The sequence below is a fragment of the Uloborus diversus genome, chromosome 6 (assembly GCF_026930045.1).
Source record: "Uloborus diversus isolate 005 chromosome 6, Udiv.v.3.1, whole genome shotgun sequence".
Classification (NCBI taxonomy): Eukaryota; Metazoa; Arthropoda; class Arachnida; order Araneae; family Uloboridae; genus Uloborus; species Uloborus diversus.
In genome coordinates, this window is record NC_072736.1 from 2,603,354 (window position 1) to 2,630,599 (window position 27,246).

General features: G+C 37.6%; 1 protein-coding gene across 1 annotated transcript in view; it reads right to left on the reverse strand.

Annotated features, from left to right (window-relative positions):
* Window positions 1-27,246, reverse strand: part of LOC129224208 (zonadhesin-like) — a 133,589-nt gene that overhangs the window by 24,576 nt on the left and 81,767 nt on the right. The window contains exons 26-29 of the mRNA XM_054858626.1: window positions 11,424-11,547; window positions 8,126-8,451; window positions 6,973-7,152; window positions 5,807-5,929 (exon numbers count right to left, since the gene is read on the reverse strand). Of these exons, the coding sequence (XP_054714601.1) occupies window positions 5,807-5,929; window positions 6,973-7,152; window positions 8,126-8,451; window positions 11,424-11,547 (753 nt within the window). The remainder of the gene's footprint in view (window positions 1-5,806; window positions 5,930-6,972; window positions 7,153-8,125; window positions 8,452-11,423; window positions 11,548-27,246) is intronic.

Sequence of the window (27,246 nt, forward strand, 5' to 3'; positions counted from 1 at the left end):
TCTGCTATCTATATAAGGGCGTTTCCCTTGATCCTGTAAGTATGGGCAATTATAATCAATTTTTGTCTCCAAACAGTACTGTTGAAATATCAATAAAGACAGCCGTAATTTTTCTTGGAGGTTTCTCTTGGAAGCCGTCGATGATGGCTTGACAAAGGTGATAAGTATACTAAAAAAGGAACAGTTCAAGAAGGGAAAAAGATGATAGAAATCAATATACATTATATAGTAGGGGGGCATACTACATTCCGTGGGAAATTTCGTGAGGAAATTGTGAGACCAACTTTAATATATTCCTTATGGTCTGTGTAGCTATGCCTCACCGGGTGTTTTGCTTGAATTTGTGTCAGACGGCCTGTATGACGTCATCAATCCAATATGGCGGCTTTAATGAGTTTTTGCAATTATGAGTTAATTTTTGGGTATTTTGTGATAATTTTCTGGTGAATTCACTTGATTAATACTCTATTCATCTTCTTATTATAAATTAAAAACAAAATATTTAATTTTTTTGTTTATTAACTCATTTTTTAAAAAATTCTGATAAATCTTCTTTTTTCACTTTGGCTCTCAGAATTAGCTGTTTTAAAAGTACCTCGGGTAAATTTTCGCAGTTAAAAATACTTTTAATTTTCAGACTAAGATCACTAAACATTAGTACAGTCGAGCCTCGTTAATTCGAACACGATTATAACGAACTACTGCTAAAGCGAGCTACATTTGCGATCCCCGTCCTTCTGTTGAAAATTACTTAACACACCTAACACTATTGTTTTTCGGATAAAACGAGCTACTGTTGAGACAAATTCACTTTGAAGGTCCCTTTGAATTCGTTTTAACGAGGTTTGACTGTATAATCGTTTGACAGAATTCTAATAACCTGTATACCCCCTGAACTCTTTGACCGGATATGAATATCGTACATTGGGGGTGCTCTTAAGGAATTTGTAGGGAGAGTAGAAGAGAAAGCTTCTGCGTAGAGAAAGTATTGTTTCTCAGTTCGTTGGTGAATAGTCTGTAAATCTTTAAGTACGGTTATTTTTTCCTTAACTTATCACTGCTATTTTATTCACGATGTCTTCTCTCCCAGAAACTCATTTACAAGTTTTTTTGCCTCCATCTTTGAAAAAAGCAAGGCATGCAGGATGCTAAGAGAAGTGCACTCATAAAGCAAGCATGGACAGAAGTAAGAGATTTCACGAAATGGATAAGAATAAACTATATTGTTCTACTTCCATTCATGAAGACAATGTTGTAGACTACACACAACGAGATCCAAAATTGTCGTTGGTGACAAAAATAAGTGGTTTTTCTGCCTCGGAAAAGGCGGTGTAAGAAAACCATTGGTGGCGATAAAAACAGATTCTGCAGGTCAGCAATTAAAAAAAGCCATTGAAATTTCCAAAAATGAAACTTTCAAAAGTAAACTCAGTGACTGTACAGATCCAGGAGACCCTCATGCAAAGAACATTTTACACCACAAATATTGCTGAGCAAAACATATATTTAATGTTTTCCGAAAACAATGCGATCCTGATGTAGTAACAAAGTCACAAGACATTATTTCTAATAAAGCAACAGACGTAGAATTCCTGTGTGCATTAAATGATTTTCTTGTTCAGGGAAATGTTACTACAATAGCAGACCTTGAAATGAATTATCAGTCAATTGCAAATAAAAATTTAGGAAAAAATAGAACGCAAAAATAAATTAAAAATCTCATTCAAGAAGAAATTGATGACGCTTTATTTATAATAATCCAAAAAGTGTAAATGAGTCGCAACGCGTATCTTTAAAGGAAATTGCAGATATTACCCTATCTAATGCAGAAGATGATTTTATAGACATTGGAAAAAACATGAGAACTATCTTTGAAGCTGCAAACATATTACGCAAAGCAGTTTCATCTGACCAGAAATAGACATTTACAGGATCTCTTGAACAGAATTAGATAGTTGATGCCGTTCCAATCGAAGTTGATCAGTTTTTAAAATGGTGCTGCAACGGAAAATTCGAAATTAATTCTATTTCTGAGGTGCAGGACAATATCGTGCTGAATAAAGCAAAAAGACCATCACACATATTCATGTATAAAATACTGTCTTCGCACCAAGCATCGAAAGGAACTGTTCATCGACACGCCCGAGATATGCCTTTGCAAGTAGGTGTTGGCCTTACTATTTACTCTGTTACCCGAAGCAAATATATAATTGATACTTTACATAAACTAGGTGTTTCGATTGATTATGCCAAAGTTCTACGTTTGGAAACATAGATAGCAAATGGGTTAATAAGGCGCATGGATGATAGTGACGGGATGTATATTCCTCCTGATTTGAAAAAGGCAAGATTTTTGTGCTGCAGATAACATTGATTTCCTTGAAGACACATCTTATGGGAAGGGTACTTTGCATGGCATTGTAATGGTACTTTATCAAAAAAAAAAAAAAAAAAGACTCGGATAGACAAAGTCCACTTTCTCTTACCATACCTTCAGCATTGCGTTCGCTTTCGACATTACCTCAGTCTCTGACTGAAATAACGTCCTATAAAATTGCAAAGATAAGTAAGCCCAAACGTTCAGCATATGGGGAAGCATTAAAAGATAAGAAAACACAAAGAGAGATATTAAAGGCATTATGACAGCATTAGGACCAGAAAAAACTCAAGGAATATTAGGACTCCATGCTCTATCAGGATGTGATACAACAGGTTCACTTTCTAAGAAGGTAAACCATCTTTTTGAAAAATTTATAAGACGGCAAACAAAAACTCTTGATGCTCTGAGTCATTCGGTCAACCGAAGAATTTAATGCAAATGATAAAGTTGCTATTGAAGGATTTATTTACTCCTTGTGTATGCCGCTGACCAAGATTTCAGGTATTGGAGAACTTCGTTGGTTCATGTTTTCCAAGCAAGGGGCTCAAAATGAAACTTTGGCCCCTACAAGAACATCTTTGTCCTCATATATTTTAAGAGAGCATTATCAGGTATTAGAGTGGCGTCTTGCTGACCATCAGCACCCAAATTCATATCACCGTTTGACTTCGGATGGGAAAAGAAAGACAACTTCTATGCTTCAGTTATGTGTACTTCCTTGTGCATCTGAATCCATCTTGAAATTAGTTCGAAGTAGCAAAGACAAGTAAGCCCAAATTGCATTTGCATGAAACAATGCATTTGCGTAAAGGGCAAATGCATAGTTGCATGCAAATGCAAATCTTAAAACATTGCATGCACTGAACTTTGTATGTGTGGAGGTGATGATGACTTATGTGAAAATCACAGCCAACAAAGCGATATTGATGACACTTTAAGTAAGACCTGTTTGTTTACTTTTAAATCTATATTTTTGAATTAAAATCAGAGTTTAAATAATTAATTCATTACTTAGAGCACAAAAAATGTATATAATAAAATTGTCATTGCTTCCGCTATTAAGTAACGGAAGTTGTAAATTTTTTCTACATTTAAAAAAAAATGCTTCTTATAACCCCAAAAACACGTGCATTCAAATAATTTTACAGGTTTTTTGGAATAATAAATTTGATTTTTATCGTACAAGCTTTCCAAAATATTTTTAACTGCTATTGTTTACTAAAAAAAGTTCATAAAATCTGTATCGAAAATTAAAAATAACAAAATAAATAATTTATTTTATACAGATATTTTTTTTAAATTTGAAATATAATAGTATTAAAATATTAAATATATAATAAAAGTTTAAAACCTTTCATAATATGCCTTAAAAATGAGTCAAAACCGAAAATTTTCATCAATATCTAGTGCAGCCGCCATCTTGGATTAATGACGTCACACAGGTCGTCTGACACAAATTCAAGCAGAACACTCGGTGAGGCATAGTCATATAGGCCATAACGAATGCATTAGAATTGGTCTCACAATTTCCTCACGAAATTTCCCACGGAGGGTCTTTTACCCTAAGTATGCAACTGGACTAATATCCTTTTATGTTGCAGGGAGGTTTCATGTAGGAAATCGACACTTTTCTTGCAAAAAAAAAAAAAAAAATAGAAAATGCATTTATTTTTATTCCGTCGCCTTGGTGCTCAAACGCATAGACATTATTCCTGCAAGGTGTAGAATAAATACAGGGTGTCCTGCAATAGACTGACTGTTTTCAAAAATTTATAACAGGAAAACTGTTAATGATGAAAAAAAAACAAATTATTGCAGAAAATTTATATGATGATTCGTAAATCCCTCCCCCCCCCCCTTCCCCTAATTTTAGTTCAAAATTTTTTCGACGGATGGCGCTTTAGATAGTAAATCTGTGAATGAAAAAGGAAAGAATTGAAATCCACCCATTTTTTCTGCGATTGCGACATGTAGCAGACGGTAGACAGTTTGAAAATATTGATACGTAATTTTGTTAATTAAAAACATTTTTCGAAAAAGTAAAATGCAATTTTTTATCTTTCTTTGATTCAAAGGCTTACTATCTGTAGCGCCATCTATTGGAAAATTTTTGAACTAAAATTTGAAAATCTGGGTAGAAAAACTTACAGCCCACCATAAGAATTTTCTGCAGGATTTCTTTTTTTTTTAATCATTAACCGTTTTTCCGTTCTGATTCAAGGAGCCCCGCAAAATTTGAATGGGCCCCGACTGTTGATCTTTCTATTCTGCTTTTGAATTTATGAGTTGTCTTATTTGTGTACGGTTATAAAACTATTTCAACGATGTAGTTATTCAGTAGTACTTATCATATTCTAAACTACTGGGCTTATACATTTTTCTTTTTAGTTTTTTGATTTTTACGCAGTCGGGTTTTTTGTTTTTATTTAATAATTTTTTTATTTTACACTTTTTAGTTAATTTTCATTGACTTAGTTATTATGATTTTAAGATGGTACATTTCGCAACCTTGTCATTTCATTGAGAAAGTTTTTATCGTGAGGTTTATTAAGTAACTTGCAGTGATCTAAACTACTGATAATTAGTCCCTAACTAGGGACCTAACTAGGCTTAACGCTACATGTGCTTGACCTTCGGCAAAACTGCGCGAACTTAAGTGCACCACAGCACAGCTATTTCAACAGCCTGTATAACTCATGAGGACGCGAAATCGGAAGCGTCAAATCTTTCTCGCAAAACTAAAAAAGCCTCTCAAGAAAGTACACGTCGCGAAACTCAGTCCCTTGAATCAAGGCAAAAACAAATGCAACATGTTAAGAGATGAAAATCGAATTAGTAGACTTTTTTTCTTTTGGTGCTTATTGAACGGGTTTATTTTGATGAGGACTACAATCTGAGTGTCTTGCATTCATTACGCATGATATATTTTTTATTACAGTACAGAATACATATAAAGAACACATCAAAGAATTTACATCAGAAAGAGGGGAAAGTACATCCGGAGCGAGGATGTCTTGACCCACCGTCTCAAGTGGGAGAAGCAATCGCTTAGACCACTCGGCCACTGAGACCCCACTTAATAGACTTAGTAAACAAAAAATTCAGCAGTGAAAACTACCTGCATTTGTCTCACGCAGATAGCGTGCGACACAGTATGCGACACAAAGCGTGCGCCGATCCCCAATCGACAAAATGGCAACTGGTTGTTGTTATGGTGAATTTTGATTAGTGTCATGTGTTAAGTGACACTCCCAAGGTTAAGACAAATCGATTGACGTTAGGATTACCAAAATTGGCCTAGGCGTTTAGCCTGTACAACGCCACATAGGAACAAACATACATACATGGACTTATAAACACATTACCCTCCTTTGCGTCGCGCACGCGTAGTCGGGTAAAAATCTTATAAACTTTCCAAAAACATACCTAATGAATTGCGACACTTGCAACTTGGGCATGGCTTTGTGGAATAGTCGATCTCGCAATCCTTGGGGCACTTGGGTGGATCACACTGCACCGGGGGTTGACCAATTGGAGGATTCTCTACACCTGCACATAGCAAATGCACTAAGTCAAAGATAAGAACACTTCTGATTAAAAAAATGAACCTTTCGTCAAATAATTACTTTTGTCCCTTCCAGCGACAGGCTGAAACGCAGTTCATGCTCTAAATTTCTTTTATGGAGGTGAAATCAATTTGGAACATTCAATTTCGAAAAATGTGGAGACTTAATTCATTTAAGATCACATTTTTATGCGTGTTTCTTTTAAAACGTATATAAATGTAGTTACACGTTTGAAAAAAAAAAAATAGATTGACTTTAGTATCAAAGTTAGCATTTTCTGTACCTATTTTTCCACAAGATATTCTGCAAATAAAAACATACTGATGTGCAACCCTGCACATGCCTCAAGTAACGAGCTGATGTGTGCATCACATGACCTTCGTTTACTCCAATTCAATGTCATTTTCTCATTATTGGCAGTTTTAATATGATTCAATGGTTCACTCTCTAAATATCACCAACAGTGGCGAAACTGAAACCAGATTCAAAAAAAAAAATTTTTTTTTAAAAAATCGCCAAATTTTTCGCTAAGTTGGCGACAAAACTTGGCGACCAAAAGACTGGCAATATATCGCCAAGTGTCTGCCAAATTATCACACCACTTGAGTTTACATCGAAATTAACAATGATTTCTCCCCAAAAAGGGGCAAAAGACCCCCTTTGGAGCATATGAATGCAACCAAAAATGAAGGTGCACAACTAGACCCCACTATGAGTCTACGTACCAAATTTCAACTTTCTAGGACATTCCGTTCTTGAGTTATGCGACAGACAAACACATACGCACATACAGAAGTCACAAGAAAACTCGTTGTAATTAACTCGGTGATCGTCAAAATGGATATTTCGGGTATCTGTACGTTCGTAGGCACATATCCACGTGTGGTCGGATTGAAAAAAAACTCAACATTCATTTGGGGGTGAGCAAAATGGAAATTAAGGCCGATTTTTGGGTGAAATTTTTTTCTCGAATACAATACTTCCTTTTTTGTAAGAGGAAGTAAAAAATGGTTGGCAATCACTTACCCGGTCCTTCAGGACAGTTTTTGGGCTTGACGCAAGTTCCATCGTCTGCTCTGACGTATCCCTTCTTGCAGAAGCAACCCCTGGCGCATTTCTTGTTGCAAGGTCTGGGTTCCGGCTCCTTGCACGTCGGCGGACAGTGAGTGCCGCAGTCTGAATATTCTTCATTTTTGCCACATTTATCTGCGAAAATAAAGAGGGAACATCTAAAAAATGAGTTTAATCTCAAAAAATCAAATAGTGAACTGAAGATGGATTATTTTTTGAAGGATAACTACTGTCAAAATTATCTGTGGGGACGTATATATTGCTCAGAAAGCCGATTCACTGCAAGTCTGAAAAGAAAAAAAAACATGCTCGGAAATTTTCGATCTAACTTTTAGCAAGTGGAATGGTAATCAGTTCATCCCTTACTTTAAGATCAAGGATGGTTCATTGTATTTTCTTCGCAAACGTGCTCTACACGCCAATTAAACTAGGCACAATATTGTAGTGAATTTATCAGCCGTAGGACACCGCGATACATGCAAACTAACTAGATAGCAAGAAAAAGAGCTTGATGACTTTCAAACTAAAAGCCAGAGAAAAAATATTAAACATATACTGGCTAAATATAATACCGAATACAGACCTATATGAACGCATAAATTGCATGCCCATAACCACACCGGTAAGAAAGCACAGATAGTCATGGATAGGAAATGTTCTCAGAAGAGATTCTACAAGAACTGCTCTCACGTGGAAGCCTGATGGCAAGAGGAAGCGTGGGTGTCCAGAACTAACCTGGCGTCAAATGGCCATATAAGAAAGAAATGCCTTTGGTTGGCCAAGCTGGGGGAGTGCTAGGGAGGCGGCATTAAACCGGTTGGGATGGAATGCCACGCTAGTGGCCTCATGCGCCACTAGGCATTATGAGAATCAAGTCAAGGACACCGCGATGTATAATATTACTGGCTGATTCAAAAAGAATGGTGGGAATTCATAAGGCTACCGATTGAATGTACAGCTTTCTAGCAGACTTATCATTTTTTTTCGCTGGAGATATATAAAGGATGCGGTTCAAAATGAACATCCCATCAAATTTGTTGAAAACAAGCGCGACATCAATTATGAACTGCCCCTAAACGAATACAATGGTCTAAAATGAACATCTCACCTGTTTGATCGCACTCGTCTGGACTGACGCACCGGCCATCCTTCCTCTTCACCAGTCCCTCCCTGCAATAGCATCCGCTTATGCAGTAAAGTGGACAAGCAGTGAACCTGTTGTAGTTCTCGCAAGTATTGTTGCAGGTGGGTATGCAACCGTAGTACTGTTCATCGGGCTTGCAGTTGTCTGGAGGAGGCTCGATCGTGGCTGTAGGCTCGGGCTCGTCTGTTGGGGGAGGTCCATAAGTAGGAGGGGGCCCGTAAGTAGGCGAAGGTTCATGGATAGGAGGAGAGGAGCTGCATTCTTCTGGCCTCACGCATTTGCCATCGTCACTAGCAAAGGAAAGTCAAAAAAAGTCAGTTCGGTGTTTCTTTAATACAATGTGATGAAGCAAGCAATGGTTCGATTGTTTTTAATGTAATTCTCAGAAAATTTGTGTTTGTAAAATAATAGGCAAATTTTGCATCTGTAAGAAAATAACAATGGGAAAATCTTCAAAACGAAAGGCCAAGAAAATCCTTGACCAATGCAATTTTTATCTCATTGAGCTTCTCTAACCATTTTCAAGCAGTTTAATTTGCTCATTGAAGGATTGCGATTAAAGTTCTGCGAGAAGGCATAAAATATGCCGCGAAGAATCAGTTTACACGGATCAAAAAGCAGACTTGTCGCAGGTCTTTTAAAGCAGCAAAAAGAAAATCTCGTCGTATAAGAAAAAGCGGATCATTTTAGATGCGGTATTGGTCAACTGCAGCTTAGAATCTAAACGAGTATTTTCCAGAAATGACTATCCCCTGCTTTTAGGTCGTTCATTAAGTTTGCTCTGCAAACGCGCCAAGACTGGAAACCAGTTCTACATATTCCACAAAATATCTACGATAAGATTTCTTCTGAACTCCTTCAACTATATGGCTACCCACACAGATGCAAGGACAGATCCAGAAAGTTTTCGTGGAGGGGAAGGTTGTTGTTTTTACTAACCCCTTACTGCGTACCTGGTTTATAAATGCATGCGGGGAGGGGGCGCCACGGGATTTTAATCTAAAACAATTGAAATATAAGGGTTTTGCCAAGGAAGTACTCCTTTCCTTGTCTGTTGAAGGAGGTAAACAAAATTGCATTTTATAGTACTTCAAGTTAGCAATCATTCAAGAGGGACATGACATTTCGACCCCCTCCCCTCCCTCTGCTTCTAACATCATCGAAGGTCTTGTAAAATTGGGCTTTCTTGAAACTTCATTTTCAAAAAACTGCCAGGGGAAAATCACTGAACCCATTCTTTCCGCTAACATTTCCCGAGATGTCTAAAATCGCGTCTTTATGACTTGCATTTTGCAAAAGCTTCCGAATTTCTTCTTTTAACATCGCCAAAAATCGTCTAAAATTTCATTTTTGAAACTTAAATTCCGAAAAGTCTCTGGAGAGGAGATTCGAACCCTATTCCTTTTCTTAACATCATCAAGAAGGGTCTACACTTGCATTTTATCTTGCGATCGCCCCCCACCATCCCTTCCTTGTACTCGTCCTTGCATAGATGTAGTACAACTGGATACACAACTCTGCAGCAGCCAGTAGTTTTGTGCGCAGTACTTGTGAACATTAATTTTTAGGAAAAGCAGTCAGGTCTAACGAGATGTAGCCAAATTGAAACTACAGACGTAGCATAACTAGATCCGCAACTCCGTAGTGGCAAACCACAGGCCACCATTGCACGCTTGAATTCTGCAGTAAACGAACAAAAGCGTAGCCTACGAGGATCGGTTACTAGAATGGCTACGGCAAAAGTTGGTTGTGCACATGCTCTTCTCGAGTGTCTTCCCGTCTGCTTGATGGTCTTGGGTGCCCATGGAACGGGTTTCTCGTTGTGTGTTGAGTTAATACTTACAACTATCGGTACCCATGGTACAGTTATAAAAGTTAATAACCTATTTTTTCTTTTTTTTAACACGCTTTTATTAGCTTCACCTGTATGTATGTATCTTGTAACGGAATCTTGCAGCTCAAATTTCGGCCACTTCCTGCCATCGGATTCTTTTGAAATTTGGCATGCGACCTCAGACCCGATGACAATGCAATATTGTATAATCAAATTAATTAATTAACTCTTTTAATTGCTAGTTTCCTCCAATTTTAATCAATATTTTGGCATAAATACAACAATGTGAAAAAGGAAAATTTTTAAAAAATACATTAAAAAATGCTCGCAAAAATTATTTAAAAATATCTACAAAAACCTTTAATTTTTCTGCATCACACAAAATTTGTTCCATTGTTCCAAGGTAATTATAACATGAAATATAATTGTTTTTAACTAATTTCATGCCAAAATTTAGGTGAGCCATCAATTAGAAATTCATTGCTGATCAGACCATTGTTGAACAAAACTTTTATTCAAATGCATCTCAAATTTTAAAAGTAACATAAATATGATTTCCGCAAATATACATCGATGACTCACAGTAGCTTCCCATCGGGGTGCCCTTGTCTTAACTTTAAGATATTACCTCGCACTCGTTTTATAAATAATTTCGTCGCCTGATAATTCTCCAACATAAGACTAAAAAACAGAAAAATAAAATAATAGTTTTAAAAACTTAAAAAACACGCTTTCGTAGCAAAATGAACTAAAAAGTGAAAAATAATCTTTGGATGATAGTAGTTGACCAATCACTTAATTTAAATGTAATACAAAAAAGCGTGGGGGTGTCTTATAAGTTAACTTCTTTCATTTGTTGTCCAAGCAAAAATGTAAACTGACAGCACCCCACGCTTTTTTGTATTACATTAAAATTAAGTGATTGGTCAACTACTATCATCCAAAGATTATTTTTCACTTTAGTCCATTTTACTACAAAAGCGTGTTTTGTTAGTTTTTTAAACTATTATGTTTAATTCAAACCTGAGGACAAATGTGTAAAATTGTCAAATTTTACAGTTGAAGAATAATGGTAAGAAAAACGGTAATGGTGAAGAAAAAAATGGTCTCATCACATCATGCTTTCAATACTTAAAATATTTTTATAAGTATTTTAGAAACAAATATTTTCAGTGTATTTCAGCTCGTACTAGGGCCGTTAAAAATGCAAATCTTCCAGAAAATTAGAAAAACTGAAACAAGTCTGAAAAAGAAATTTTTCAGCTAAAACTCGAAAGTTTCCTGCCCACTGAGGCATACTTTGCAGTTGTTCGCTTGAGCTGATATTTTGCACTCACTATGTTTTTTGCTTCTTGAAACAAGATGAGGAGGGCGCGAAATTAAAATTAAGGATGTTTTAAAAGAAAGAAGAACTTGAGTCTGACTTACTTCTGTACCAGACCTTCTTTACAATAGCATCCACGAATGCAAATCCTTGGACAGACTTTCCGTGGGTGGCAACGGTTCTTGCAGTTAGGAATGCAGTTATAGTACTGTTCATCTGGTTTGCAACCTGCGAAACAAAATTTTTGATCAAGCACTTAGAAAATCACAGAATGGAAGGTGCGATAATAAAAGAAATTATTAAACTCTTAACCTAATTTTAGATTTAATCTTCAAAAATATTAGAAAATATATAAAACAGAATAACTTTCACCATGATAAATAATATGAAATTGACATGATTAAAATAAAATATTTCCGAATTTTCCGCTTTGGTTGTCAGATATATTGTGCATGAAGTAAAATATATCAAAGCACTAATGATATGCTGGTTTAATAACCGCAGAAATAGCCATTTATAAGAGGGATAACGACAAAGTGTCCTGTTGTTGTCGTGGCCACTAGGAAACCAGTATGACTGTGACGAATTTGGGGGTTCACCTGGTAGCATGGGATCCGGCGGTGAACTATTTGTCACAGACTCAGTCTTTTTACTGCAAATTTTTTATTTATAAAAATATACTTGTACACCATTTCGGTTTGGGGTACTTCTCTCGGTTAAAATAAATATTTACAGATATAAACAGCAATGTTCGTGGTACACATGATTTCGTAAACGGTCCTCACGACGAGGTCTATCTCCGAGGCCAGTCACACATTATCAAAGTCCAGCTCGCGTGAGCTCTTCACCTTCGGACGCGTCCGATCTCTCCAAGATCTTTTTCCAAGTCTCCTAATCTTAAATTTTTTTCCTTCTCGCCTTCTCATCAAGGGGCGTGTGTCTTGTCCAGAATTTTAATTTCATTGGATGAGTGATGGCGTGGCGATCGACTCCTGGTCCAGGGAGCAATTCCCATTTGCTACCACGTTGGCTCCACTTGGCCTGCATCCCGCCTACGGTCCGCGGCAAAAAACCAGACACAAAGTACCGCGCTCGAGTCCGTGTTGAAAGGAGGCGAAGCCGCCAAAGGCCAGACCGTGTCCACTGCTCCATTCAACACCCAGACCGAGGGGCGACATTCGGGGTCAAGCGCACCAGGGGTCCTGCGTTGGTCACACGCGCCACTCTCTGAAGGTCATCTCTGCTGTTTCCAAGGTGTTTTTGGAAATCGTCACATGACTACGAGTAACAGCATTTTTCGCTGGTTTCACGTAAGTTCTTTCACAACATTTTTGTCCTCCTCGCTTGGCATCTGACGGTTCCATTTCTAAGTTAGGAGTTATGATTCCTCTTTTGGGACGAAAGGAGGTTGTTGCTGAGGCACTATGTCCCAAGTTTTTTCGAATTAACAGTATAACTTTACTGATTTAGAATTACCACGATGAAGGTTTTGCCTAATTTGATTTACTATGATGTGAACTATACTGAATTTTATTTACCACTATGAGACAGAGAGAGAGAGCTTTACTGATTTCAAGGTATCCCGAAGACAATTTTTTCTTCTTCTATTGAATACGCAAACATGAGCTGCACAGAACTCAGACACTAATCATCAGTAATCTTCTGAGCCCCAAGTTATAAAACCACCAAAGCAAGACGATAAAGCAAAGGATCTTTTTACTCACTAGAAGAACATTCTTGAGGATTGACGCATTTTCCATCTCTGCTAATGACAAGTCCCTTCTTGCAAAAACAACCCGGTGTGCAACGCTTGCTGCAGTAAGTCTTGGGATTATCACAGTTTCGACAGGTATGTCTGCAAGTGGGCATGCAAATTGGATATGCATCCATTCAATACGCAAACATGGGCTGCACGGAACTCAGACACTAATCATCAGTAATCTTCTGAGCCCCAAGTTTTAAAACCACCAAAGCAGGACGATAAAGCAAAGGATCTTTTTACTCACTAGAAGAACATTCTTGAGGTTTGACGCATTTTCCGTCTCTGGTAGTGACAAGTCCCTTCTTGCAAAAGCAACCCGGTATGCAACGCTTGCTGCAGTAAGTCTTGGGATTATCATAGTTTCGACAGGTATGTCTGCAAGTGGGCATGCATCTATTGAATACGCAAACATAGACTGCACGGAACTCAGACACTAATCATCAGTAATCTTCTGAGCCCCAAGTTTTAAAACCACCAAAGCAGGACGATAAAGCAAAGGATCTTTTTACTCACTAGAAGAACATTCTTGAGGTTTGACGCATTTTCCGTCTCTGGTAATGACAAGTCCCTTCTTGCAAAAGCAACCCGGTATGCAACGTTTGCTGCAGTAAGTCTTGGGATTATCATAGTTTCGACAGGTATGTCTGCAAGTGGGCATGCATCTATTGAATACGCAAACATAGACTGCACGGAACTCAGACACTAAGCATCAGTAATCTTCTGAGCCCCAAGTTTTAAAACCACCAAAGCAGGACGATAAAGCAAAGGATCTTTTTACTCACTAGAAGAACATTCTTGAGGTTTGACGCATTTTCCGTCTCTGGTAATGACAAGTCCCTTCTTGCAAAAACAACCCGGTGTGCAACGCTTGCTGCAGTAAGTCTTGGGATTATCCATAGTTTCGACAGGTATGTCTGCAAGTGGGCATGCAAATTGGGCATGCATCTATTGAATACGCAAACATGGACGTCACGGAACTCAGACACTAATCATCAGTAATCTTCTGAACCCCAAGTTTTAAAACCACCAAAGCAGGACGATAAAGCAAAGGATCTTTTTACTCACTAGAAGAACATTCTTGAGGTTTGACGCATTTTCCGTCTCTGGTAATGACAAGTCCCTTCATGCAAAAACAACCCGGTGTGCAACGCTTGCTGCAGTAAGTCTTGGGATTATCCATAGTTTCGACAGGTATGTCTGCAAGTGGGCATGCAAATTGGGCATGCATCTATTGAATACGCAAACATGGACGTCACGGAACTCAGACACTAATCATCAGTAATCTTCTGAACCCCAAGTTTTAAAACCACCAAAGCAGGACGATAAAGCAAAGGATCTTTTTACTCACTAGAAGAACATTCTTGAGGTTTGACGCATTTTCCGTCTCTGGTAATGACAAGTCCCTTCATGCAAAAACAACCCGGTGTGCAACGCTTGCTGCAGTAAGTCTTGGGATTATCCATAGTTTCGACAGGTATGTCTGCAAGTGGGCATGCAAATTGGGCATGCATCTATTGAATACGCAAACATGGACGGCACGGAACTCAGACACTAATCATCAGTAATCTTCTGAACCCCAAGTTTTAAAACCACCAAAGCAGGACGATAAAGCAAAGGATCTTTTTACTCACTAGAAGAACATTCTTGAGGTTTGACGCATTTTCCGTCTCTGGTAATGACAAGTCCCTTCATGCAAAAACAACCCGGTGTGCAACGCTTGCTGCAGTAAGTCTTGGGATTATCCATAGTTTCGACAGGTATGTCTGCAAGTGGGCATGCAAATTGGGCATGCATCTATTGAATACGCAAACATGGACGGCACGGAACTCAGACACTAATCATCAGTAATCTTCTGAACCCCAAGTTTTTAAAACCACCAAAGCAGGACGATAAAGCAAAGGATCTTTTTACTCACTAGAAGAACATTCTTAAGGTTTGACGCATTTTCCGTCTCTGGTAATGACAAGTCCCTTCTTGCGAAAGCAACCCGGTATGCAACGCTTGCTGCAGTAAGTCTTGGGATTATCATAGTTTCGACAGGTATGTCTGCAAGTGGGCATGCATCTATTGAATACGCAAACATAGACTGCATGGAACTCAGACACTAATCATCAGTAATCTTCTGAGCCCCAAGTTTTAAAACCACCAAAGCAGGACGATAAAGCAAAGGATCTTTTTACTCATTAGAAGAACATTCTTGAGGTTTGACGCATTTTCCGTCTCTGGTAATGACAAGTCCCTTCTTTCAAAAGCAACCCGGTGTGCAACGCTTGCTGCAGTAAGTCTTGGGATTATCATAGTTTCGACAGGTATGTCTGCAAGTGGGCATGCATCTATTGAATACGCAAACATAGACTGCACGGAACTCAGACACTAAGCATCAGTAATCTTCTGAGCCCCAAGTTTTAAAACCACCAAAGCAGGACGATAAAGCAAAGGATCTTTTTACTCACTAGAAGAACATTCTTGAGGTTTGACGCATTTTCCGTCTCTGGTAATGACAAGTCCCTTCTTGCAAAAACAACCCGGTGTGCAACGCTTGCTGCAGTAAGTCTTGGGATTATCCATAGTTTCGACAGGTATGTCTGCAAGTGGGCATGCAAATTGGGCATGCATCTATTGAATACGCAAACATGGACGTCACGGAACTCAGACACTAATCATCAGTAATCTTCTGAACCCCAAGTTTTAAAACCACCAAAGCAGGACGATAAAGCAAAGGATCTTTTTACTCACTAGAAGAACATTCTTGAGGTTTGACGCATTTTCCGTCTCTGGTAATGACAAGTCCCTTCATGCAAAAACAACCCGGTGTGCAACGCTTGCTGCAGTAAGTCTTGGGATTATCCATAGTTTCGACAGGTATGTCTGCAAGTGGGCATGCAAATTGGGCATGCATCTATTGAATACGCAAACATGGACGGCACGGAACTCAGACACTAATCATCAGTAATCTTCTGAACCCCAAGTTTTAAAACCACCAAAGCAGGACGATAAAGCAAAGGATCTTTTTACTCACTAGAAGAACATTCTTGAGGTTTGACGCATTTTCCGTCTCTGGTAATGACAAGTCCCTTCATGCAAAAACAACCCGGTGTGCAACGCTTGCTGCAGTAAGTCTTGGGATTATCCATAGTTTCGACAGGTATGTCTGCAAGTGGGCATGCAAATTGGGCATGCATCTATTGAATACGCAAACATGGACGGCACGGAACTCAGACACTAATCATCAGTAATCTTCTGAACCCCAAGTTTTAAAACCACCAAAGCAGGACGATAAAGCAAAGGATCTTTTTACTCACTAGAAGAACATTCTTAAGGTTTGACGCATTTTCCGTCTCTGGTAATGACAAGTCCCTTCTTGCGAAAGCAACCCGGTATGCAACGCTTGCTGCAGTAAGTCTTGGGATTATCATAGTTTCGACAGGTATGTCTGCAAGTGGGCATGCATCTATTGAATACGCAAACATAGACTGCATGGAACTCAGACACTAATCATCAGTAATCTTCTGAGCCCCAAGTTTTAAAACCACCAAAGCAGGACGATAAAGCAAAGGATCTTTTTACTCATTAGAAGAACATTCTTGAGGTTTGACGCATTTTCCGTCTCTGGTAATGACAAGTCCCTTCTTTCAAAAGCAACCCGGTGTGCAACGCTTGCTGCAGTAAGTCTTGGGATTATCATAGTTTCGACAGGTATGTCTGCAAGTGGGCATGCATCTATTGAATACGCAAACATAGACTGCACGGAACTCAGACACTAATCATCAGTAATCTTCTGAGCTCCAAGTTTTAAAACCACCAAAGCAGGACGATAAAGCAAAGGATCTTTTTACTCACTAGAAGAACATTCTTGAGGTTTGACGCATTTTCCGTCTCTGGTAATGACAAGTCCCTTCTTGCAAAAACAACCCGGTATGCAACGCTTGCTGCAGTAAGTCTTGGGATTACCATAGTTTCGACAGGTATGTCTGCAACTGGGCATGCATTTGTAGTATTCCTCGTCTTTACGGCATTTCTTCTCGGATCGCTCTGCAACGAAACCATTTTCTATGCTTTTATATCCAGCATGCTGGCAATCAAATATATTGCTGCTTTTCTAATTTACATCGCTTGCCATCATATTACAATACAGCATCATTTTGCATTGGGTTGTTTTCTGTTCTTGTAAAGGGAAGATGTATTTTAAGAGGAATGTTAATCATCATCTTACAACACAGCATCATTTTGCCTTGGGTTGTTTTCTGTTCTTGTAAAGGGAAGATGTATTTTGAGAGGAATGTTAATCACGTTTCTACCAGTTATTTTCCGCTCTGCAGAATGGTTCTATTGCAATATTGAAGTTTGTTGACGATTCTTAAAACTCATGTCAGTACGGTTTTGATATTATCCATAAAACAAAATTTTATCGATGCCACATTTTTCGTATTACGTTGACCGTCTTTTCTCCCGCATAGATTTTAGGTTGCAAAAATGCTTTATTTTATAATTCCAATAAATGCTACTTTTCATTCATGAAGGAGCTGATGTCTGCATCACATGACTTCCTTTTACTCCAATTTAATGTCATTTTCTCATTATTGGCAGTTTTAATATGATTCAATAGTTAACTCTCTAAATATCACCAACAGTGGCCAAATTAAAACCAGATTTAAAAATGAAAAAAATTAAAAAAATCGCCAAATTTGTCGCCAAGTTGGCGACAAAACTTGGCGACCAAAAGACTGGCAATATATCGCCAAGTGTCCGCGAAATTATAACACCACTTGAGATTACATCGAAATTAACAATGATTTTCCCCCAAAAAGAGGCAAAAGACCCCCTTTGAAGCATACGAATGCAACCAAAAAGGAAGGTACACAACTAGACCCCACTAGGAGTCTACGTACCAAATTTTAACTTTATAGGACATTCCGTTCTTCAGTTATGCGAAATACGCACATACATACGTACATACAGACGTCACGAGAAAACTCGTTGTAATTAACTCGGGGATCATCAAAATGTATATTTCGGGTGTCTGGCACATTCTTAGGCACATATCCACGTGTGGTCGGGTTGAAAAAAAAACACAACATTCATTTGGGGGTGAGCAAAATGGAAATTAAAGCTGATTTTTGGGTGAAAATTTTTTTGTGAATACAATACTTCCTTTTTTGCAAAAGGAAGTATAAATGTATAGTCACATAGTATCTTGTCAAACAATTTTCAAATGAGCATCAAATTAGCTTCAATGCTTGATACATTTTTAGTTTACTGTAGTACGCGTCTCACAATAAAAATATTTTTGAAATAATCGTACAATTTGAATGATTTGAAGTAATGCATCAGGCAATTGTGCACTTTTTGTACGAAACTACTTTATTAAAACACCAAAGTGTAATAATTTTTTCAGCATGGTTTTTAATTTACAGTTCCCATCTCGTGAGCTCTCTCTCTCTCCGCTTTTAACAAGAGATAAACTGCATAAGTAACGAGAGTGAGAGTGAAAAGTGTGGTTATAAAAATCACAAGATAATATTGTTACAAATTCTGTAAATAGTAATTATTTTATGATTAATTTGTCGTAATCTAGCTAAATTTGGCGTTTATTAAATTATCTTTTATCTAAAATTATTGTAGTAACGTAACCTGTAAATAGTTTCTTGTAATGAATATACAGCCCCCGTACATTCGGCCGAAGTATACGATCCCCTCATTTCTGAATGATAAAATTTGTGAATGGAAAGAAATAAAATACGGTCTACGATTTTCGGGAATCTTGTGGAATATTTGAGAGTTCTCTTTCGATGTCTATAAAAAGCGTTCCGCATGATAAAAAGTCAGTTTCGAGTTAGTTTTTGCTGGTGAATCGTTGAAGCGGTACGCTGATAAAAAAATTTTGAAAAAAAAATAGAACCGACTTCAAAATTGCTCTAAAAAGTGAAAAATAATTTTATTCTTTAAACACCATCGATAATACTTTTAAGCATAATTTTTGAAGTTGGCGCAAAAACGATCGATAAAACCATTCACAGCCATAACTCAACTACAAGTATAAATTTAACCACGTCCAGTTTCTTCACTACCACATGCATTACGCATTGATGACAGCATATTTGGGCAACGATATAAATGTTTCGTTCCTAAGTTTGGATGATTTTTTGATAAAAATATGAACGAAGCATGGTTACAATGGATTTTACTTTTTGTTTTTGCGCCAACTTCAAAAATTATGCTTAAAAGTATTATCGATGGTGTTTAAAGAATAAAATTATTTTTCACTTTTTAGAGCAATTTTGAAGTCGGTTCTATTTTTTTTTCAAAATTTTTTTATTTCATTCTTTTTAGTGTAGATGTAGATATTTCAGTAAAAGTAAGAAATTACCTAGTAAGAAGTGCGGCTCTATATCACTGTATTGCTTTAGAAAAGCCTTTATTCAAAATTATCATTACAATTACCATTAATGTTATAGTTATATGGCACCAAACTTTTATAACAATGAGTTTCATATTGTCGCGTAGATGAAGATAGCGAAGACAATGTGAAAGCCAAATGAAGCGAATACTCGTTAGTCTCAACTCGAGATCTTAATTCAGAACCACGAATGAACGTTACATCTCCTTATATACAACTTGAAAAAGTGCTGGAACTTTCCAAACTTGAAAAGACACAGAAATTAATAGAACATTCGAGAAAATACGGAAAACAGTAGAAACGAAATTTTAGTAAAATTCACTTTGTCCTACTCGGGATTTGAACCCAGGTCGCTCGTGCGGGAGACGAGAATTCTACCACTGAGCCACCGTTATCCACGGATGACAAGTGCGAACTTTGCTACAATATCATTTTAATCATTTAATAGGGAAATTTGCTGTTTTTTGCCCATAACTTTTTTTCTAAAGAACAAATATGGTCTAACAAAGTAATGGGACCTAAGTTGAGCCATCCTCTATCCATTAAAAAAAGAATCATCAAAATCGGTTCACTAGGTGAGACGCTATGAGTGGACAAACGAAAAAAAAAAAACATACATACGGTATGAACTGATAATCGCCTCCTTTTTGAAGTCGGTTAAAAAACATTTATTGCTCTGTTTTGTGAAGCCTTTTGAGCTGTATTTTTGCTTATTTGGATGTAAATACGTGTGTAACCGTTGAGTTTACGGTGTTGATTGATATTTGCTTAATTGCTGATGATTAATTTAGCAGTTGTCAACGATCTTTCCTGTAAATAGTATGAATAAATCTCCCGTGATTTTCTCAAGAACTGTGTCGTCATTTCAAGAAAGTTGGAAGTCTTGCCGGATCCGTTACAATATTAATTGTTGTCACTCATAAATAATCAGTTATTACTTGACGAAGCGTAATGGAATCTAGTTTCAAATTTCTCTTTTTATTTCTTGTACATCTACTATTTCTACGGCAGTTGCATGAAACATGAATGCTAAACTCTTCAAGTTTAAGCTATTATTCACCCAAAGTTACATATTTCGTGTATCCAAATCCTTTATCTTATAATAATCACGATAATATCAATTTGTTGACTAAACAAGATACATAATTACATGAAATACACCGCCAGCTCAGTCATTTCCAGCCGAGGACTGCAGTTTCGTGCTTATTAGCACTCATCAGCCCGGCATAGGAAAGTGACTGAGCTGGAGATGGAAAACCTCTTAAGGAAGCCAAGAGTGCCAAACAAACTGGTAGCTAATATAGAATTAGCTCAGACCAGACGAGTGACCGAAACAATGGTTCGGTTCGACTCGAACATTGAAGGCAAGGCATGGTTATATTCAATTGTAATATACCATGTTAACCATTGTTTCTGTCACTCGTCTGGTCTGAGCTAATTCTATATTAGCTTCCAGTTTGTTTGGCACTCTTGGCTTCCTTAAGAGGTTTTTCCATCTCCAGCTCAGTCACTTTCCTTTACCAGGCTGATGACTGCTAATAAGCACGAAACTGCGGTCCTCGGCTGAAAATGACTGAGCTGGCTGTGTATTTCATGTATTTCTGCCTTAGCCCTGGCTAATGGGCGGTAACTTACTGAAGATACATAATTATTTCTTCTTAATTTTTAAATTTGCAAATTTGTGCGACATTTGTTAATTTTAGCTTTGTCAAAAAATGAATCCTGATACTATTACTTTTTTGTTTTGTTTTTCTTTTTCTGTCATTCATTTAAATATTTAAAGAGGATTTAAATTAAACATAAACTCTTTTCACAGATGTATTTTTATTTTAATGATAAAGCAATGGAATCATAGAATGACTAACGACTAGAATCGATAAATCAAAATCAATATGAATAAACAATGACGACGGCACATTTCATAAGTATTTTATTTTGTGAGAAATTATGATTTCATTTACTAATCATGCATTAGAAAATTGTAATATTTACCATCAATCGGGACAGTCGCACTTGGGACAAGGTTTCGAGTCATCCAAATGGCATCCGGCCTTACACTTGAGTTTCGGGCATTTGGGTTTTTTGGTAGGATAACCGCCACCTGTAGAAAGAAAGATATTTTTATAATTTTCAAACAGAATTTATTTTTATAACTTGACGACTTCATTTACTTTTAACCCGAGGTTGCTCGCGCAGGGTATGACATACCCACATCTTCGCCTTTCAATAAAAATTTCTCTCCACCTTTTTTTTTTTTTTTTTGGAAGTGGACGATTCCTTGAGTAATTGGCCCATAGGTCATAACCTTGAAGGGGTAGAAACGGTGGGGAAATTCGAAAATTAGTTTCTTAGGAATTGGCTTCTACGGGTGTATCATATCCTGCGCGAGTATTTCTGCTACAGTTCTGAACTAAATCATACGCAATGCTTCCAAGAGACTTAAAATTAAAACTAGGATCTAGTGAAAACATTGAATCCCCTGCTAAAAAAGCAAAGTCAACGTACAAAACAAGCTGTACTGAAAGCACCAATATGAAAGACAAAAAACAAATTTGTGTGTGAAAAATATGATAAAAACATAAAAAACATTTGCATGGACCATATGGCATGCATTTGCAAAAAAGTGTAAGAAATTGAATGCAAGTCTTTTAAGAAAGTATTTTTATAATTATACTATTTTCTCTTATTTGCATTTTCAACGTTTTTGAAAAAAAAAATTGAACTCAAAAATACTAAAAAACCTCCTCGGGTATGAGATACCCTGCGAGAGCACTCCCGTTCGTTTTGGTCGCGCGAGCAATCTCGGGTTAAGAGAAAAAGACCAATTTCATAACGGTTTTTCTTCTTTCACTACGTGCATGTATTACCCGCTACTCAGAGTTTTATAGTGCATCTTAATTACGCTCAAAGTTTGACTTTCAAACAAAAAGTGTGCGATCTCACTTTTCATACATGAATAGCCCGAACTACGCCTAGTAAGTAGAAAATCTCGTAACATTGAAAATAAGTACAGGAATTGAGCTCCTGTGCGCTCCCATACAAATAAAGTCCCGACTGTAAAACAAAAACGAACAATTTGATTCCAAGAAAAAAACTTGATCCTAAGAGTATCCCCTGAAACGAGCTGATGCGTGCATCACAATGACTTCCTTTTTACACCAATTTAATGTTATTTCCCCATTATTGCAATTTTAATGTGATTCAAGAGTTAACTCTCTAAATATGACCAACAATGGCCACATTGAAACCAGATTTAAAAAAAAAAATCGCTAAAATTGTCGCCAAGTGGGCGACAAAATTTGGCGATCAAAAGACTGGCGATGTATCGCCAAGTGTCCGAAAAATTATAACACCACTTGAGTTTGCATCAAAATTAACAATGATTTCCCCCCAAACAGGGGGCAAAACTCCCCTTTAGAAACACCCGAATGCAACCAAAAAGGGAAGTGCATAACTAGACCCCACTATGAGTCTAAGTGCCAAATTTCAACTTTCTCGGACATACCGTTCTTGAGTTCTGCGGCATACATACACACATACGCACCATACATACTTACATACAGACGTCACGAGGAAAAACTCGTTGTAATTAACTCGGGAAACGTCAAAATGGATAATTCGGGCGTCTATACGTTCTTAGGTACATATGTACGTGTGGTCGGGTCGAAAAAAAAACTCAACATTCATTTGGGGGTGAGCGAAATGGAAATTAAGGCCGATTTTTGAGGGAAAATTTTTCCGCGAATACAATACTTCCTTTTTTGTAAAAAAAAGTAAAAAGTGGGAAAATTCTTCATCTAAACATATCACAAGCAACAAACTTTTCAGGCCATGAATATGATAAGAAACAAACTGCTTTGATCCCAAACTGTATTCATCGAAAAGATATTACATAACCTGGCAATAAAAGAGAACGTTTAACATTGGTGCTCGATCATTTGCAATGACGCATCAAGATAGATTAATGATGTTTGCACCAAGTTCTCTTTGCTCTTAAGCAATCTATTTCCAATTCTATAGCAAAACTAAGAAAAAAAAATTCAATAATGCACCATCTCTTACTGAAGATAATCGTTTAAGCCGATTTCGGATAGAGCAACATCGTAGAAATTCGGTTCCTCGTGTTATTCGATCGCGTACTGTTTTCAATACGTTACTTTTGCACACAGTGCATAGAGTAAGTCCGGCGATCTTGCCCCGTCTGATAAATTGCCCCAGTAACTGTATTTCACGATTGTAACAACAGAGTGCGCCTGTGTCAACTTTTTCAAAGGGATTTGTGTATAAAGAAGCTACACGCATAAAGCCATTTTCAGCGATCAGCGATTTTTCAAAGGTCATTACAGCTTCAGAGCAAAATGAATGGTAATACTGAAATTTTTTAACGCTTGATCTAAGATTTTACTTTTAAGAACTTTTGTTTAATTAACTAGCGTTCAAATATTATGTTCAATTATCGGTTTATACAGTAAAAAAGTATCCTAAAGAAGGCTGTTACTATTAATTGCAGTCATATTGGCTTGCTGTTTGAACAAGCGGTGGTGGGGCAATTAACCTTGCCAAAAAGGTAATATGTCCCACCTGACTGAAGACCTGAATGACGTCGACTGTAGATTGGATAAAATGTATAGACTGCTTGGGATGGTTGCATGAAACGTGCACTGCACAATGTATAATCAGAGATGTAATGGCTGTGGCAAGATTGAAAAGCAAAAGTTATTAAAAACCACAAGTAATGTGCTTATTATTTAAAATATTTTAACCTATATTTGCAGTTTAGAATTAAATTGATTTTGATTTTCCATTTTGTTGCCCACATTATAATTTGTATTTATTTCAACCAATTTAGTCAATTAATACACTTTCTTACTAATAGCAGCAAGTTTTGCAATGCTGGTCAAGTGGGGCATTTTATCTGGTGTAGAGGGGCAAATTGTCTGACTGTCAAGGTAATATGCAACAAAGTTGCAGTTTTGTTTTGTTTTTGCAATAAAAACTTTTACTCGTAGTTTTTAGCCACGAAAAATTTTACACAGCATCTGGACCTACATTAAGAGAGGTGGGAGCTATTATCTTTTAATTTTCGTTAACATATTTTTTTTTTTTTTAAGTTTCTGCTTAGGTGGGGCAAGACCGCCGGACTTACTCTATGCACAGACCCAATACCTGTGCGACGAGGTTTTTGTTGCTGTTGCTAATATTAGGTGTCAAGGGATAATATGAATGGGAAAAGCAGTTAGAGAACAGAAGCTCAAATACGAATAAGTGGCGCTTGATTTCGGGTGTGTCCTGTCCATAAATCGTGCCGTGAAGTACCAAAGTGTCCCTCACCTGGACATTTGTTGGGTTTGACGCATTTTCCATCTTTCCTCTTGACGAGGCCCTTCTTGCAGAAGCACCCTCGGCGACACTCTTGAGTGCAGAAGATGTCATCCCTGCCATAAGTTTCACAGGTGTTATGACAATCTGGGATGCAATCGTAGTATTGCTCATCCTTCTTGCAGTAAGAGGTTGGTTCAGCTGGAAAAAAAATTTAAAAAAAAAATTAATTTGAATTTTGTCATCTTGAATTCAAATTATGCTTTTCGCAATCACGAGTGTGTGTGTACATGTAGGCGTGTGTGTTTGTGTGTGGGCGGGGGTATGTGTGTTTGTGTGTAGGGGGTATGTGTGTTTGTGTGTGGCAAGTGTGTTTGTGTCTGTTTGCAGGCATGAGTGTGTGGGTAGTTGTGTGCATGTGTGTATGTGTGTGGGGGGGGGGTATGTGTATGCGTGTGTAGGCATATGTGTTTGTGTCTGTGTGCAGGCATGAGTGTGTGGGTAGTTGTGTGTATGTGAGTGTGTAGGTGTGTGTGTGTGCTTGTGTGTGTATGTGTTTGTGTAGGTGTATGTATGTGTGTGTAGGTGTATGTATGTGTGTGTAGGTGTATATATGTGTAAGTGTATATATGTATTTGTGTGTAGGTGTACATATGTATATGTGTGTAGGTGCGTGTATGTATGCGTGTAAGTGTAGGATAATGACAAAACTTGGAGACGGTTTTCGCTAGAGGTGCAGCATCGTGAGGAGCCGGTCGACGGTGGTGCTGGCAGAGGGTGCTGGTGGGAAAATAAAATGATAGCACATCAAAACAGTCAAATGAAAGCAATAAGCAATCGTGATTGCTCAAAAAAAAAAAAAATCGGAACGTGTTAATCAATGACGCAACGTTACCATTTCTCAACCACTAGTATCTAACTGAATTAATCTTTCCAGCAAGAATTTGAGAGTAGCAGAAGTTAATGAGCAGTGTTGCCAAACTTTTTCCGGTGTAGTCGAACTCCAAAATTCACGACGCTACTTCCCTAATGCAGTAAAAGACATTTTATTCATTCTAAATTGAATGATTTACTAAAATGAAACACATTTATAAAAACAATGTAATCACATGACTTACAGCTGTTACAAGTGTAATCTGTTCGAGCTTTCCAAGCTGAAAGAAATTTTATTCTGTTAGCAGTTACGAGGGAACTTAATAGAAATTCCAAAAAAAAAAATAGTGAGGTAGGTGGTTATGCTTGCACAAGCAAAGTTCTATTACACATGCTCAAGTTTTATTGTACTAGTACACATGATAATGTCCAAATGCCTTAACTTCGAACAAATACAGAGCAGTTGAACCAAGCGTCTTGCCAAGTGTTACGGCAGCTGGGGAATTGCTCGTTCCTTTTGCAAAGGTGAGTACGTTCGACTAGGGTCAAAACAGAAGGACACATTTTCTACTAAATTAAGTCGAACTAGCAACAATTTTTAGTTAAAGACGGCGTGTATACATATGTGGGCGCTACGCTAGCAATTTGAAGCATAGCTTGACGACGCAGAGATAGCCCGTGAAAACAGAGCACTTCATTTTGCAATTCGTTGGATCAACGAGAATGCAGAAGCATTAAAGTTTTTACTGCGCGCGCGACCTCGCTGATCCTACCAAATACAAAATGAATTGGGCCGTTTTTCCGTTGTCAGTCCATTCGGCATCTTTGCGTGGTCAAGCTATGATACCTTTAATTGGCTGTTCTCACTTGTCCGAGCAGGGCAGTCTTCTGGTTCGACGCATTTTCCGTCTTCGTCTCTCTGGACCAGTCCATCCCTGCAGAAGCAGCCAGGAACACACAACTGATTGCAGAAATAATCCTCCTTGAAGTATGTACTGCACATGCGTTTGCAGCTGGGAATGCATTCATAGTACTGCTCATCGGGGTTGCATTCGTTGGGTGGTTCTTCTGCAAATTCAGTAATTAACTCATAAATAAATAAAAACGAAACAATGCATTTATATACTGTCACGTATGATAGTTTATGTTATTCTACAAAATCATTGGAAAATTAGATAACTTATTCAAAATTTGTGAACTTCACTATTTCATGCAAAGTTTTCCAAGCCTGATCTGATGTAGTTATTTTGCCAAATCATACGGCGAGAAATCTTCTGGTTTACTAGTATGCGTTTGATAAACTCAAAACAAAACTCCCACATAAGTTTTAGCCAAGCCGTTAATGAAAAGTATAGGCTGTTTCAAAATGAATAGCGGGGTTTTAACATGTTATAATATTTATTACACCAAACTTACAGCCACAAGTGATGTATCAAATGAAAGAGAAACTCAAACAGTTTTGTTTGTTGGCATCAGTGCGCCATGCGCGTGGATGTTTCTGCTGCAATCCGCTAGAAAGCGCTTGTAGCAAAGATGGCGACCAAAGAACAGAAAGCGTTTTGTGTTTTACAGAAAA